This window comes from Sorghum bicolor, chromosome 2 (assembly GCF_000003195.3).
Source record: "Sorghum bicolor cultivar BTx623 chromosome 2, Sorghum_bicolor_NCBIv3, whole genome shotgun sequence".
In the NCBI taxonomy this organism is placed as follows: domain Eukaryota; kingdom Viridiplantae; phylum Streptophyta; class Magnoliopsida; order Poales; family Poaceae; genus Sorghum; species Sorghum bicolor.
This window is the reverse complement of record NC_012871.2, coordinates 77,042,307-77,058,158: the sequence shown is the minus strand read 5'-3', so window position 1 is coordinate 77,058,158 and position 15,852 is coordinate 77,042,307. Positions and strand designations below refer to the sequence as shown.

General features: G+C 45.3%; 1 protein-coding gene across 1 annotated transcript; it reads left to right on the top strand.

The window, feature by feature from the left end:
- LOC8078584 (transcription factor MYB2) lies at window positions 6,605-8,636 on the top strand. Its single transcript, XM_021452816.1, has 2 exons — window positions 6,605-7,084; window positions 7,208-8,636. Exons 1-2 carry the CDS (start codon window positions 6,919-6,921, stop codon window positions 8,068-8,070), a joined length of 1,029 nt encoding a protein of 342 aa, XP_021308491.1. The 5' UTR covers window positions 6,605-6,918; the 3' UTR covers window positions 8,071-8,636.

Below are 15,852 nucleotides of genomic sequence, written 5' to 3'. Positions count from 1 at the left end.
GTAACAAAATTTGTTTCTAATCCAGTACTAGTTTCACTGACCATGGAGATATAGTCGTCCAGTTAATAATTGTGGATACTTTTGTTTCAGAGAGTTGCTTTTCGTTAAGGGGGGCGATTGATCTATATCATATATGTTACTTTCTAACTTGACCGTGTTTTGATCGATCAGTACTATATATTGTAATATAATCCATCTATGTCTATCCAGCAGCCTCCAGATTTGGAACACGTCTGAAAAAGCGGCGCCGGAGTTGAGCACACACAAGCAAGCTACCTCGCATGCATTGCAGGTGCGCGAGGTGCATGGGAGAGAACTTTATTTCTTTATGCGCGGCGCGCTCTGTGACTGTGAGTCCTTTGAAGCCTACAAACACTGACCCACACGCATGCATGCAGATGCTTCCACGACCACTACAGCTTATAAAGGACAGCGCTGTTTAATCAAAATAAGTTAAACACTAAATAAACCTTAAACCCTAAACCATATTTTTCTAATGGCTTCTCTTAGTTATGTTTATTAATTACCACCACTCTTATTTGTATTTTTAAAAAGAAGCTAGGTTAGACTTGCTTATATATTTTTATCATTTTTTTACTTTATTTATACAGTTTCTCAAGAAAAAGTTTTCGCTAGAAAAACACAAAGTTAAGCAGGACAATTAGGCCTTGTTTAGATATACTCAAAAACTCAAAAAATTATAAGATTCCCTATCACATCGTATCATAGAGCGTTAAATATAAATAAAAAATAACTAATTGTACAATTTACCCGTAAATCACGAGACAAATCTTTTTAGCTTAGTTAGTCTATGATTGAAAAATGTTTGTCAAATACAAACGAAAGTGCTACAGTATCAAAATTTAAAAATAAAAATTGGATCTAAACACCCTCCTTAATAAAATAATTAAAAAGGTAAGGGGGGTTAGCACGCGTCGCACGAAGAAAGCCCCCGGTTTCCCACTCGCTAATCCGCATCATGCATGTGTCCCCACTAGCTAGGCCACTAGCTTAGCTACCTGATGACCCATCATCCTCCATGACCCATTGCAATTAGTAGCAGAATACAATGCACTATGAAAATACTACTACGCATGCTGCAACGGAAAAGCGAGTTAAGCTATGAACGACGACGTGCACTAGCAGCTAGTAGTTTGCAGCTTATTCTTCGTCCATGGATCGGCCGGCATGATTAGTCGTCAGTTTACTTGCTCATCACCGACGTGATCTCTGATTTATCTATGCTGTCTGGTGGCACGCACGCACAGCGCATGCTCTCCGATCCCCATGATGTCCTCCTGTCGGAAGTAGAATAGAAGGGTTATTAGTGGGTTTGGAACACACGTGCCTGCAATGCAACCATCTCAACTTTTGAGTATCAAACTGACCCGCCACGAACACGTCCGAAAGGCTGGGTGGATCGGCACGTTTCGAGAATGACGAAGTCTCCATAGATATATCGCTTAGTAAGACTTGTTTAGAAGAGCTCTAGTAAGTGAATTTGGATCGAAGATTCACCTAGATCTACCGTAGATCTGAGATTAACAAAAATGTTTGGTACAACTCTAGGTCTCTCTCTCTCACACTAGGGAAAAAAGCATGGGCTATTCTTCCTCCAGCTTGCTCGCACATAAGAGGCTGGAGCTCGTGGGACCTATGCGCTACGTGTGGCCGGCTAGGGTTAGGCACAACCACTAGCGAGGCGTGGCTGGCTGCACTGGGTGAGAGTGGGGTAGAGTCGGGGCTAGGTGAGCACGTGGCTCGTCGAGGGCGGTGCACGGCCGGCTAGGCTAGGGCGAGCATGAGGTAGGGCGGGCATAGCTGGGCAGGGTGGCTCGTGGCCAGGCACCGGTGGGGCGCGTCCTCTCGGGGTCGATGTGGGCATGGCGCACACGGCTGAGGACAAGGGTGACGGGGAAGAAAACGTGAAAGAAAATAACAAACCTATTTTTTATATGTAATTAGTGGCATGGTGGCTAATTTTCTGTAAGAATTTGGTGGACCACCCCTTGAGGTGCTCCACCAATTTAATGAATCTGGGGAAGATCCAACGTTTTGGTGGATCCCTCACTCCCACCTCTCAAACCTCTCCAGCCCCTCCCTTCCCCTACCCTCTCGCCCTCCCACTGCACTGGCAGCCAAGTTGGTTTGTGGCTAGATCCATGTTCGATGGGGCCACATCATATCAAGCTCGATCCTTCCTTCTAGGATCTATGACTCCCGTGACATTCGGTGCTTCCGCCGCCCTAGTTCATCTGGTCTTCTAGGACGAGATCTGGCTCTCTAGCCCTATGCGGTAGTGCGGGTTCATGGAGCTCCACAGGGTCATAGCTAGCGTTGATGACGTAGGTTCTGGACGAAACCCTGCCTTAGAATCCTCTAAGAACAGCGAATGTGGTGTCCACGATGGATCCTTAGGCATCACTCCCCTTCCTAAAGGTGTCGTTGAAGAAACACTTTGCGGCTCGTTGCTTGGTCCCCTCAGTCTCTTGGTTGCTAGAGCACGCCTTTGTCGCCTTATGTGGTTGCTACAGTCGTCTATGGTTTCTATCATGCCATCGTTTCGCAGAAAAGTTCCTTGTGTCCGTACGTGCTTTATATCCTTTCTCTTCATAATGGTCATGGATGTTTAGCCACTATGGCAAATGCATAGCTATCATTGGTCTCTTTTCTAGCGAATCCTTTGCCGCCGATGTTGTATCATTCTCCGATGAATGCTTTGCTGCTGAAATCATGTTGGTTTCTTTCATGGTGGACGATTTGTCACCAAGATTGTCTTTTTTCTGGCGAATAGTTTGCTCCTAGGACCGTTCCTCTTCTCTCTCGAAGATGTGTTTGTTGACGAGCCCCCCATCCCCTCACCTTTGTTGTTTTCTTTGGTAATTCTAGGATCACTTGAAAGCTCTTGTATATCTTTTTTCTAAACTCTCTTCTTATTTTTCTAATAAAAAACGTGTCTCATGATAAAATAAAATCAGTTTGGAGGCTGAGTAGCTAAAAAAAACTGGCTCAAATGGCTCATCGAACGCGAGTATCTAGCGATCGAGCGACACCGTGCGCGTATCACGGCGGGCACGTATTTGGAGGCTGGAGTAGCTAGGCCTTGTTTAGTTCCGAAAAGATTTCGAATTTCGATACTGTAACACTTTCGTTTGTTTGTGGTAAATATTATCTAATTATAGACTAACTAGGATCAAAAGATTTATCTCGCGATTTACAGGTAAATTGTGTAATTAATTTTTATTTTCGTTTATATTTAATGCTTCATGCATGTGCCGAAAGATTCGATGTGACAGGAAATCTTGAAAACTTTTTGTTTTCGGGGTGAACTAAACAAGGCCCTAGATTGTTTGGGTACATCTCACTTAGAAACCATTCATTCATCTTTGATTTCCTCTGGTTTGCTTGAGAACGAACAAGACAAGTGCCGTGCGTGCCGACAGCCAAGCAATAAACTTATCGGCCGAATCAGCCAGTTATTCAACAATATTTTTTTACAACAGATAAGCTAGTAATACTTTTTATCATGATTTATGCAGCAACGTACATACGTGTCTGAATATGATGGATGGGCATGCACGTCGTCCGAGACAGATTCCCATGGCCCGGACTGAGACGTCTCAAGCATGCAACTGCATCAGCAGCAGCCGTGAGCGATCGACCCTAGTGTGTTTGTGGTCAAATGAACTCGCGCGGATCCACATACATACATACATACATACATACATACATACATACATACATACATACATACATACATACATACATACATACATACATACATACATACATACATACATACATACGAGTACTCATCTGTGGATATTATATAGCTCTCGTCAGTACGTAAACGCATGATGGTTGAGGGAATATTTTGACCTTTGGAGGCAAAGCAATCAGACGTCCGTGTGGAGGTTTCATACTGATTGACACGCATCGATCGTCACACACCAGTTCGACAAGATCTGGTTGAGTGCTATAGTACGTAGGGACAAGAAGCGCGCAGCTGGCGCCGGCGACCCATGGCAATGGCAGCACAGGCACAGCACTGCACTGCACGCCGGCCGCCACACCGGATCATGATACCATGGATCATGGATGCATGATCCACCTCCAGCTCCAGCTCGCCAAAATGGAAAGATTTGCTGGTTGTGGTTGCTGCTGCCGGAGACGGGCCGGGCGGATAGATCGGCAGGGCAGTCGGCGTCAGAACTCTCAGAGGGGAAGACCAGAGTCCGCGCGTTTGACAAACAGGGCTCCCACCAGGAGAATAATCCCATCCCGTCCCGCATTTCAACGACTCCCGGTACCGTCGTGGACCACCACACGCCTCCGCTCTTACTCCATTGTTTACTAATTTGATTTGAATTTGTGGATGTTTTCGGTTACAGAATTGCCAAGTTGATCTGAATTTTCTGACATTTCTGCTCGATCAGGCTGATGAACAGAGGCGCTATACTCATTTGCTCAACCGCTTGACTTACTTGACTGCTACTAATTGATCGACAGCTTATCGTTGGATAGGATTGGATGGATTATATTCTTCATTATTCATTCGTATACCATATAGGATATGAGTGGTTGAGTGCCTATTTTCAGTAGGACGTCCGACGTCAGTATTATATTGACCAGTGGGTGTATATGCTCATATCATGTCCTGTCAGAATCGGAATCCTAGCCTGAGGATTGGAGTATATACAGTTCGTAAGAAATCTCAATTGTACTTCCCTAGACTTATGACAAGGCCTTGTTTAGTTCATGTTTTTTTTTGATTTGACTACTGTAATATTTTTATTTATATTTGATAATTATTGTCCAACCATGGCCGTCTAACTATACTCAAAAGATTTATCTTGCAAATTATAAACAAACTATATAATTAATTAATTTTTTATCTATATTTAATGCTCCATGCATACGTTCAAAGATTCTATGTGGTGGGAGTCTTGAAATTTTTAGAGAACACAAGGCCTAAATATTAGGTTTCTAGTTTCTGAGAAGGTGTCATTATTGACACCCTGAGTACGTACGCACCATTTGACAACATTTACTGTGTGTTAAAGGCTTTGTTTGGTAGATACTCTTTTTTAATCGAAGAATTAATGACCCTTCATTAAAAATAAATAGCTTCTTTCCTCTACAACATCTCTCACAAAACCATTTTATGAGGTAGCATTTGCTAGGGCTTCCCGAAGAAAGAAACTAAAGTTCAAGGCTATTATCTAAAAACGCTCCCCACCAAAAGTTGTACAGTGGCATGAACTATACTTTAGGGTGTATTTCGTTTGGAGGTGAGAGAAGACGAATAGGGATATCCTTACATCATCCTCATGTTTAACTTAGGGACATGGGGGAGGGGGCAAAGTCATCCCCAAAGTAGAATATTTCTCTAGATTCAGGGATTCTGCCCCACCCGTCACCCCGTGAATGTGAGGTACATGTGCGTTCCTCCCATGACAACGTCGTTTCTTTTTCTGTCTATATATCTCCCCCCTTCCTCTGTGTGTATATGAGGGCACTGGCATGGTGCGGGAGTTAAGCCATGACACCGAACTTGGCCTAACGCAAGCTGGTGGCCTAGGCATGGCGCGAGCTCAGCCTTTGCCCTATTGTGGATGGCTCTAGCCCTGACGCTGATGACCTCGCCTAGCCCGATGAGTTGGACTCCAATGAGCTTGCCCTAGTGAGCTGGATAGGGGTGGGTCGGTGGTGGATGAGGTGGACGAGGCTAGGACAAGAAGAAGGTGAGTGGAAGAGAGGATGACATGTAGAGATCCCACTAATGAATCACAAACGGTGATGTATCCTCTTTATCTCTATCTTGCTACTCAAACACAGAGGAGGGGCGTCCCCATTCTGCGGACCAAACACTAAGCTCGGCCCAGTGCAAGCGGGTGGCCTAGACCTAGGCATGGTGTGAGCTTGGCCTTTGCCCTATTGGGGATGGCCCTAGCCCCGACGCTGACGACCTCGCCTAGCCCGTCGAGTTGGACTCCAATGAACTTGCCCTAGTGAGCTAGATTGGGTGGGGTCAGCGGTGGACAGGCAGCCGAGGCTAGGATAGAAAGAAGGTGAGCGGGAGAGAAGATGCCATGTAGACGTCCCACTAATAGATCTCTAACTGATCACAAACGGTGATGTATCTTCTTTATCTTCATCCTGGCGACCAAACACGGAGGAGGGACGTCCTCATCCTACCGACCAAACACAAAAATAGAGTCATTCCATACGAGAAAACTAGAACAGATCCGTTGAGACCCTCTTATATCTCAATGGGGTCCTAAAAACACCCTTATAGTCAGATTTTTTGTACAGGCATGCAGTAGGGCACTGGTTTTATGATTTGAGTCAGGCAGGGGCCGTGGCGACGGGAAGTAGTATGAATGCAAGGATTGGAGAGGTCAAAGCAGTGGCATCATCCGTCAAAGTTGACGTGTGCCATGGGATTAGCTTAGCATCGCTAGTTAATCTCGCCTCTGCTTTCGGCTTTTTGGGATAAGAAGAAAAAAACGGAGAGCAATGGAGTGCGATGGCATAAACAATTTGTCCACCGTTGCGGCGTGCTCCCTCCCCTCCGATCCCTCACAACTCGCCTCTGCCTGCCGTTTCTTCTTCTTCTTCCTATTCGATCGTCTTTCCAAGTCCACGGCACGGCACACAACCAGCAGTCGATCGGTCACATTACAGCACAACCCAACCAAGCCGTCATGCTCATGCATCTCTCTCTCCTCTATAAAACCCAAGCCTCTCCCGCCCTTTTCGCCATAATCCTCCAAACTCCCCTCTCCCTCCTCTCCCAATCTCGTCGATCGGTGGATCGGCGCTATCTACCTTGCCGTTCTTGCTGAAGGCCTGAAGCTATATAACATCTGCACAGAGCTAGCTGTCTATCGATTAAACTAGTGATCAGTGAAGAAGATGGCGGCGCGTGATCGCCGAGAGCTGAGCAGCGACGAGGAGTCGGCGGCGGCGGCGGCCGGAGACCTCCGCCGCGGGCCGTGGACGGTGGAGGAGGACATGCTCCTCGTCAACTACGTCGCCGCGCACGGCGAGGGACGCTGGAACGCGCTGGCACGATGCGCAGGTATGTACGCTGCTTCTGCTTGCCATGTCGATCGCTGCCGACGAGCTAGCGGAGCTCTTGGCCGACCAAGTGACCAACCAAATTATTAACTAATGAGCTGCGTGCTTGCTTCCTTCCTTCCAGGGCTCCGGCGGACGGGCAAGAGCTGCCGGCTGCGGTGGCTCAACTACCTGCGGCCGGACCTGCGGCGGGGCAACATCACGGCGCAGGAGCAGCTGCTCATCCTGGAGCTGCACTCGCGGTGGGGCAACCGGTGGTCCAAGATCGCGCAGCACCTCCCGGGGCGCACCGACAACGAGATCAAGAACTACTGGCGCACGCGGGTGCAGAAGCACGCCAGGCAGCTCAACTGCGACGTCAACAGCCAGCAGTTCAAGGACCTCATGCGCTACATCTGGATGCCGCGCCTCCTCGAGCGCATCGGCTCCGACGACTCCGGGGACGGCGCCGTCGTTATCGACGCCGCGGTGCACGCCGACGCCACGCCGTCGCCGACGCCGACGCTGCAGCCGCAGCCGCAGCCGCTCCTCACGGCCGCGGCGTGGCCGGTGGACGACGTCGAGCTGTCCTGCACCACCGCCGTGTCCTCGTCGTCCGTGTCCACGGACAGCATGCACCACCACCAGCAGCTCGCCGCCGTGTCCCCGCCGCCGCCGCCGCCGCCGGCTGTGGCCTCCGCCGCCTTCGGCGAGAGCAACAACGACGGCTCCTACTACGGTATCGACAACAGCAACACTGCCATGTCCATGTGGGACACGCTATGCCAACCACCGCACTCGACGACGGCGCAGCTGGCGGGCGCCGGGACCTGCGGCTGGTCCGACGAGTCTCTGCTGGTCGTCCCTTCTGGCCTCCTAGGCGACGGCGGCGTGTACGCCGACATGGGGTTCCCGGACCTCTGCGACACCGACACCATGACCATGTGGGCCGCCGGCGCCGGCTCCAGCGCCGACGACCTGTGGTACACGCAGACAATGGGGCTGTGAAACTAAAGCAAGTCGCCGGCCGCTTGGATTTGACCCCTGCCCTGATGGATTTCTAGCTGCTAGCCCGGTGGAGACGACGGGCGGCGAGTTAAATTAATTAGTAGATGACAAAACACACACAAGCAGCAGCAAAACAAGTCTATACAGTCGTCGTCGAGACGGGGTGGAAGAAGGAGAAGGCCATTATTGGGGTGGCTTTTGACCTTGAAGACTGAAGCCATGCGTCTTCGTCTTCGTCCCACTTTGCCCGCCAATAATTTTTCTTCTCCAGTTCTTGCCCATCGTCTCTTCATTCTCTGCTATATATATACTTTTTCTAGCTAGCTTTATTTAGTATGGTCATGGAGTAGCAGCTAGCAGCACACTAGCTAGTTTACCATCAGTTTGTTTTTTTTTTCTCTTACTGTTTCCTCATCCTCACCTCCATTGATTCTTTGTGGGTAAATATCGGAGTGGTTATTGGTTTGTAACTTTGTTAAGTGTCTGATGATAATCCTAGAAAAAAAATCGATTGGAAATAAAAGCTGAATTGAAACACCACCACTGGTGGGTGTTTAGTTTGTTCATCATTAACAGTAGCTATGAACTGAACTGTATGAGCTAGCTGAATGATATATATATATGATGCAAGCTTGTTTTGTTTGTCGTCCTGACGAGATGACTATATGGTGACTACTGATGAGCGCAGAGAATTGTTTGCTACCGAGAACCGACGACTGCAGTATGCAGTTCTGCAGATATACACGATGAACGACTAGCATGAGACTGACAAGGACCGCATCAGATATATTCAGATCTATCGACGTTCGTATTTGTATATATTCTCCTTTCTAAATTATAGTTTTTTTAGAGTTTTCCAATTAAAAAGATTTCTCTGATTTTGACTTAACTCTATAGAATAAATATATCAACATCTGGAATATCGAATAATAAAATTAGCTATTTTCGCAAGTGTATTTTAATAACCCCACATGAAAATGACTTTCTCCGCCATGAAATAGTCTACTGTATTTTTTAGAGTGATATTTTTCATGGGAGTCAGCTTGCACACCACAAAATACGGTGCCCGCTGAATGTGAATTCATTTGTGAATGAAAATTATATATATATATATATATATATATATATATATATATATATATATATATTACATTTATTAAATCTTATGAATTTTTAATTCAATCTTATTAATATGATGGGTGAAGTACATATTTCAACTTTTAAGTTGCACGCTAGATTGATTTTCAACGTAATTACAAACCCGGTTAACAAACATACTCTCGTGGAAACCCGATAAATTTAGTCCTTTGGCTAGTCTCATTGATGGTATTCAGTATTATATTTACTAAAAAGAATAAAAAAAACTAGTTTGATCTCTTAGAATCCATAACTAAATTTTCTTAAGCCAGAAAATATGAAATTAGTGTCTTTTTTCTAATGATGTTGTCTACCTGTTTATGATCTACTCCCTCCATCTCAAATTGTAAGTCGTTTGACTTTTTTTACCTAAAGTTTGACCACTCGTCTTATTCAAAAAATTTATACAAATATAGTCAAATTTAAGTCATTCTTGAAGAACTTTTATTAATAAACCAATACACAACAAAAAAAGTGATATTTTGTACAAAAATTTGAATAAGACGAGTAGTCAAACTTGATATTAAAAAAGTCAAACGCCTTACAATTTGGAATGGATTAAGTATATATTATAGTTCTTTAAAATTGATTTATTTCTGTATCTATTGCTTTATTACTTGTAGTCATGTTCATTATTTATTTAAAACAAATAAGATTCAAATAAATCTAAATAGGGTATTAGCATATCGATAACATTTCTAAAAGAATTTTGGAGCTAATTTCATATTTTTTTTCTAATTTAAAATAAATTAAATATGAATATAGAGATCAAATCAGATTCTTCTTATTGTTTTTAAACAAATGTCATATATGACCTAATGTATCCGGTTTCAACAGTTAGAGGATGTTTGTTACCCAGTTTTATAGTTGAGGGTTTTGAAAATTAGACTTGCGTAAAACTTGAAGCTAGGTTGGAAAATATATTTTATCCTTTTATTCTTGTACAAAATTACAAAAATTCCAGACCACTTCCTGGTAGTGTAAACCAACTTATGCAATTTAGGACGACTCAGGTATATATACTAATTTGTACCGTTTTGAACGGAATTAAATTGCATGGACCCCAGGGTCAAATTCTCTTATATAGGACCTTTATCCTTGAATAGACGACACGTGTACCTGAAATTAATCATACGGTTGATCCACTTTATCAAAAATAAGGTAATGTTTTGTGGGACCATATTTGTGCATGTAATTGATAGATTTACTTACCACATGATTCTTTTAGGATGTCAGGCGGAGCTAGGTGGTATAGTAGATGGGTTTTTTAAAATTATAAAAATTACATATAGATTTCACTCTATAAATTGGTTTTACATCTAAAATAGATCACCTTTACTCTAGATCCAGACTACGCCACACATGCCTTTCATCAAGGTAGAGGTTTATGTAATTTTATTCCCCTTGAGCTACCTCTAGTGTACACCGTACCAAGTGGAAATTAACAAATAAGCCTAGCACAGTGCATATATGCTAGCTGTGACGACGACGGCACTGTGAGGAAAAACAGTGGTGTGGATCTGATGGCACGAGCATGCACTACCGACATGGCACGCGTACGCATGCATGATTAGCTTGGTCTTAGAGGCCATAATAACCACGTACAGTACGTACTACATATGTAGCATGGGAAACGGGACTAGTAAAGAGTAGGAAAAGGAAGGCCCTTTTTCATTCTCAATTCTCTGTCAGGTCCGGAGAGCAGGCCAGGGAATCTGAACTCTCATCACATTATTAGCCATACCATACATCGCCCGTCTCCATTAGAGATATATGCTGATGATGCATGACTAATTCTCACACGCATTCTCACTGCTGCTAGTGCTAGTGCTAACGCTGCTGCTCCGGCGACGGCGACGGACCCATCGATCGGTCGATGGAGACAACGAGACCGGCCGGAGTCACCTGAGGAAAGCGAGCGAGTGTGCATGCAGCAATGGCGGGCATGCATCGAGCTAGCATCGATTCCCTTTTTCCCTCTCGGCCGGGTTTCGCGGTGGCTAGCTGGGCCGACATCCAATTCCAATGCAACTGCAGAGTGCAGATGCAGATGCAATGCAAGTGAGAGAGTATGAAAGAAGTAGCTAGGTCGCCTGATGATTATATATATTCTTGCACTTTGCAGCATTTTATCCATGCCATGCATCCATCGCCGGGAGACCCGAGATACAGATACTGCAGTATATAGGAAAAAAAGAGAAGCATGCATGCAAGAAATAAAATTGCATTGAACGAGTCCAAAGTTTGGTGCTGCTGCAGTCTGCTTGATGGCGAAGCGCATTAGCCGACTTAAAAGGCTCCACACTAACAATATCTGTTACCAACACAGCTGTCTTGCTTCTTTAATTTTCCACATTATTATCGTTTCTCCAAACACTACTACACAGGCGGCTGCAGCCAGTGCAAGCTGAGGAGGAAGAAGAAAAATAAAAAACAAACAAGTAAATGCTGAATTGCTGATGATGGAATGGTTTTTGTTTAACTGCAACCAGCAATCAGTGCATGTATGTACCTCCCCCGGCCCCAATCAAGATACCAAAAATAGCAACCCATTGCAATCAAATTCATCATGTGAATGCACGGTAGTAATTAAGTAAAGTAGCTTTCATGTCATACATGCACGATCCAAGAGATGGATGGACCTCGTTCTACTCCTTTTTCTGGCATGTATATATATATATATATGCATGCCAGTACTTACTTACTGTAGCTACTAGGATGCAGAAGCAGAAGAGAGGAGGTAATCATCATATCTGTTGGACGAGTGACGAATCTAGAAAAATATTTAGAGAAGTCTTCTGCTACCTTAAGATAACTTCAGCCCATTCTTAAAGAACATCAATGATAAAAATTTGTAGAAAGGACTAAGGAGAGGCTATATAGGTTCTGCGGCCTTGGGCTACAGCGACAGACACTACACCTACACCAGCGGAGCGCCCCACAAGAACATCAAGATTGCAGGCCAGGTCCAGGTCACGGCCGGTCCGCCGGAAGAAGAAGCAGCAGCAGCACCACATCCCGTGACGGTGACTGTTGTGAACGCGCCTCATGCGCGCCCGCGTGCCGTAAGCACCTTTCCTTTTTTCTGCCTCCGGCCGGCGCTTCACACTGCACGTACGGGCTTCACACTGGATCTGGCCAGTGGTCACTGACGATCTATCCTAATCATTTGCTCCCGGCCCGCGTCAGCATTATAATCGTCTTGGCCTTTTTTTTTCTCCCTTTCGAAAGTTATTTTGTCACCGTGTGGCATTGTGTTTGGCTTGTAAATGTGTAGGTGTTGGATGCGCCAAGGTGAGATCCCTTTGCTGAGCATCATCAGCTAGCTAGTCTACCGAGGTTTACCCATTGACAATTGAGCATCATCAGCTAGCTAGTCTACCGAGGTTCATCCCTTCCTTCACACTGACTGCCAGCACAGCACAAGGAGCAGGAAAGAGCTCAGAGCACCCTGCACTGCACGTCTACTACCACCAGCTACAGCTAGCCGCCGTCCAAATGTCCAACGCAACGGCAGTGCAGTGGCAGTGCAGAGATCGAGGTCTGCGACGTGGACAAACTTGGCCCTTGTTTAGTTCCAAAAATTTTTCAGCTGAAAAGTTTTCAAACTGTTCAACCAAAATTTCAGGTACTGTTCATCCGAAAATCTGACAATGAATAGTAAGCTGCATTAATGTTGCAGTGGCATACAGTTGCAACAGCTGTGCATCTGAACATGCAAAACATGCAGCATCTTATTAAAATTTATGAACTTTCAAATGTCCAATTACAAATACATGTCCAAACTGTAAAAATTACATGTCCAATAAAAATACATTGTACAAATGTCTATAACAAATGTAAAGATACAACCGGCAAAAACTGATACATGCCAGCATGCAGTACAAACAAATTACATGTCCAACACTTTGAAATAGAAATCATACAAATCAAGACCTATTGAACAAACCATTTGCGATGGAGTCACGAAATGCATTCATCTGCTCACATTCCGCAGAGGTGGGCGCAGGGACACACTCCGGCTGATCCATATATGCTTCAGGATGCACAAAGTTTGGATGACGGTCAAGGTGATCGAAGTCACTATCAAATGCGCCACTCAATCTCATGAAATTATGGAGAGCACAACAAGCAACTATAATGTGTGTTTGGGTTTCCGGTGGATAGCTTGGGACACTCAACAACATACGCCACTTCATCTTCATTACCCCAAAGGCCCTTTCAATCACATTTCTTAGAGACGAGTGGGCATAGTTGAATACCTCTTTTCTACCTCGAGGTTCTGCGCCGTTTTGAAAGTCTTGCAGATGGTACTTGCTTCCCCTGTACGGTGCAAGGTATCCGGGTCGGTTTGGATAGCCCGAGTCCACCAGATAGTATTTTTCTAGAGCACCACCAAGCTCCTGTAAGCGTCAATGGTTTCAATTAGACAAAAATATTGAACTGTGTACAAGTTGTATACCTGTAGGGGGATGAGGAAACACATCCTTGTACGTTGTCAAAGCATCATCGAAGACTCTCATGTCATGCACTGATCCTGGCCAGCCAGCCAGGACAAATGTGAAGACCATGTCAAAGTCACATGCAGCCAGCACATTCTGTGTTGTTTTGCCCTTCCTACACAGGTGCTGAATGAACTTGTCCGATGGCACAACCATAGGAACGTGAGTGCCATCTATAGCCCCTATACATCCGTTGAAGAAAGGAAAAAACCTACGGTTGTGCAGCCTATCATGCATTGTTCTAAATAGTGGGTCCCGGGGCGCAATGATGTCATCACCAAGCTTAAGGACACACTTCAACACTCTATGAAACAGGTTGTGAACAGTTGCTAGTGATCTCTCAAATCTATCCTCAGCTTGCCTAACAGATTGTGGTGCACCTACCATCCACAGGAACATTCCTAGGGCTTCAATAGAGGTAGTTTTTGGGTTCGATTTCAGGCCATATCTATCTGTCAGTAAGGAATGTAGCCTAAAGAACATATCTGGGGTCATCCTAAACATGTTGTAGCATGAATTAGCGTTCGCAAGCTTCCTTTGTACCCATTCCAACCCAGTTATAGGTGGAACCCTATAAGGACCCCTACTGCAGTACTTCTCTAATTGTGAGGCATACATGTACGTACCAGTCATGAGAACAGTAACTTCCTCATCATCCTCGTCTAACATCAGTAATTTCAACAACTTAGCACGTCGAGACTCCTGACTACCACGGGTATTGCCAATATCTCCAACATCCTCGTGCCCTTCCGGTGTCTGTTCATGTGAACAACAACAACAAACAAATGAGTTCAAATTCAGGCGTTCAAATTTCATGCAGCGCACCCCAAATATGTCTTTCGAACTGGTAATCACCAATCGGCAGGCCAAGTGAAAATAAGATTCAAATATCATTCATGAAATAAAGGTTCAACAAACCTGATACAATACCATACTGCATCCCTCGGACTCACTACAAGTGCTACACAACATACATTAATAAAAACACAACACATGACTACTCTAATGCTGCACGACATATATGCATGCATGAGGAGGACTAGTTGCCGACCGAGGCATAGTGCTCGATGACGGCCAATCTGCCTTCTGGGGTGGAGTTGATGAAGAACTCCATGAGGTTGGGCACTAGGACGATCCTCATGACACCAAGCCACAGTCTTGGGTTGGCCTCCGATGCACCAGCTTCTCGTGCGAGCTGCTGCACTAGCTTGATCTTGTCGTTTTGGTCCTTGTCATCCTTGTCAATCCTAGCCAACAGTCCCTTAATAGTTTCATGTTTAGACTGCATGATAGTGCTCACCTTGCTAATGTCTCGCTGCATAGCCCGTACAGCGCTTTGCTTCTTGGACTTCTTGTTGGGGCTAGTGGCTGTGCTGCGTGAGCTGTTGCTCCTCTTGCTACTCAGGCTGACAGGGGTGAACTGCTCGTCTTCCTCGTCGTCATCGTCGTCGCTGAGGACAACCTCAGTGCGGCCACGTTGTCCCGTAGCGTACGATGTTGTTCTGTTGACTGCTACGCCACTGAACATGCGGTCCAGCTGTGGGAGGTACGTAGGCCACCCATCCTTGAGCTTCTTCCACTCAGGATGTTTCTGCATTGTACCAATCAGCATAAGTGTTGCAATTGTAGGTACTGCATGGATTGTAGGTAAATGGAAGAGCAGAGGCACTTACCCCACACTTGTCCTCCCACCATGAATCTGGTGCAAGAATGGAGCCATCGTTTCTGCGTCCGAGACCCGTGAATTTGGTTCGCAGGTCGTTAATGAAATGCCACATGGCCTTCAACTGCCTGACCCTACTACTGAATTGGTCATTGTCATGAACTAATCTCGTTGCTGCATAGTACCGTTCAGCAACATCCTTCCATCCCCATTTGCTCATGCTACCCCTAACACACTGGCCTAAATCTAATTGCATGCAATAAATATCACAGAAAGTGTGTGTGTTTTCAGAAGTCCAGTTGGCCCTGCTAGTTTCGTGCTGAAATGGACATGTGTAAAAAACATTCGCACAGGAAGAACACATAGTACATGTAACAGCGATAGTGTGTAGTAGACATGCATCAAAGGAATGTAAAGAAGCTTAGAAAGGGATAAAGGACACTTACCGGGATCCTAGGGTTTGGGTTGTCGTCGCTGTCG

What these genes read in the sequence shown, in the direction of transcription:
- LOC8078584 (XM_021452816.1), top strand. Translation starts at nt 6,919, where the DNA reads ATGGCGGCGCGTGATCGCCGAGAGCTGAGCAGCGACGAGGAGTCGGCG. An exon ending in CGCGCTGGCACGATGCGCAG is followed by an intron (nt 7,085 to 7,207) that starts GTATGTACGCTG and finishes CCTTCCTTCCAG; the next exon opens with GGCTCCGGCGGACGGGCAAG.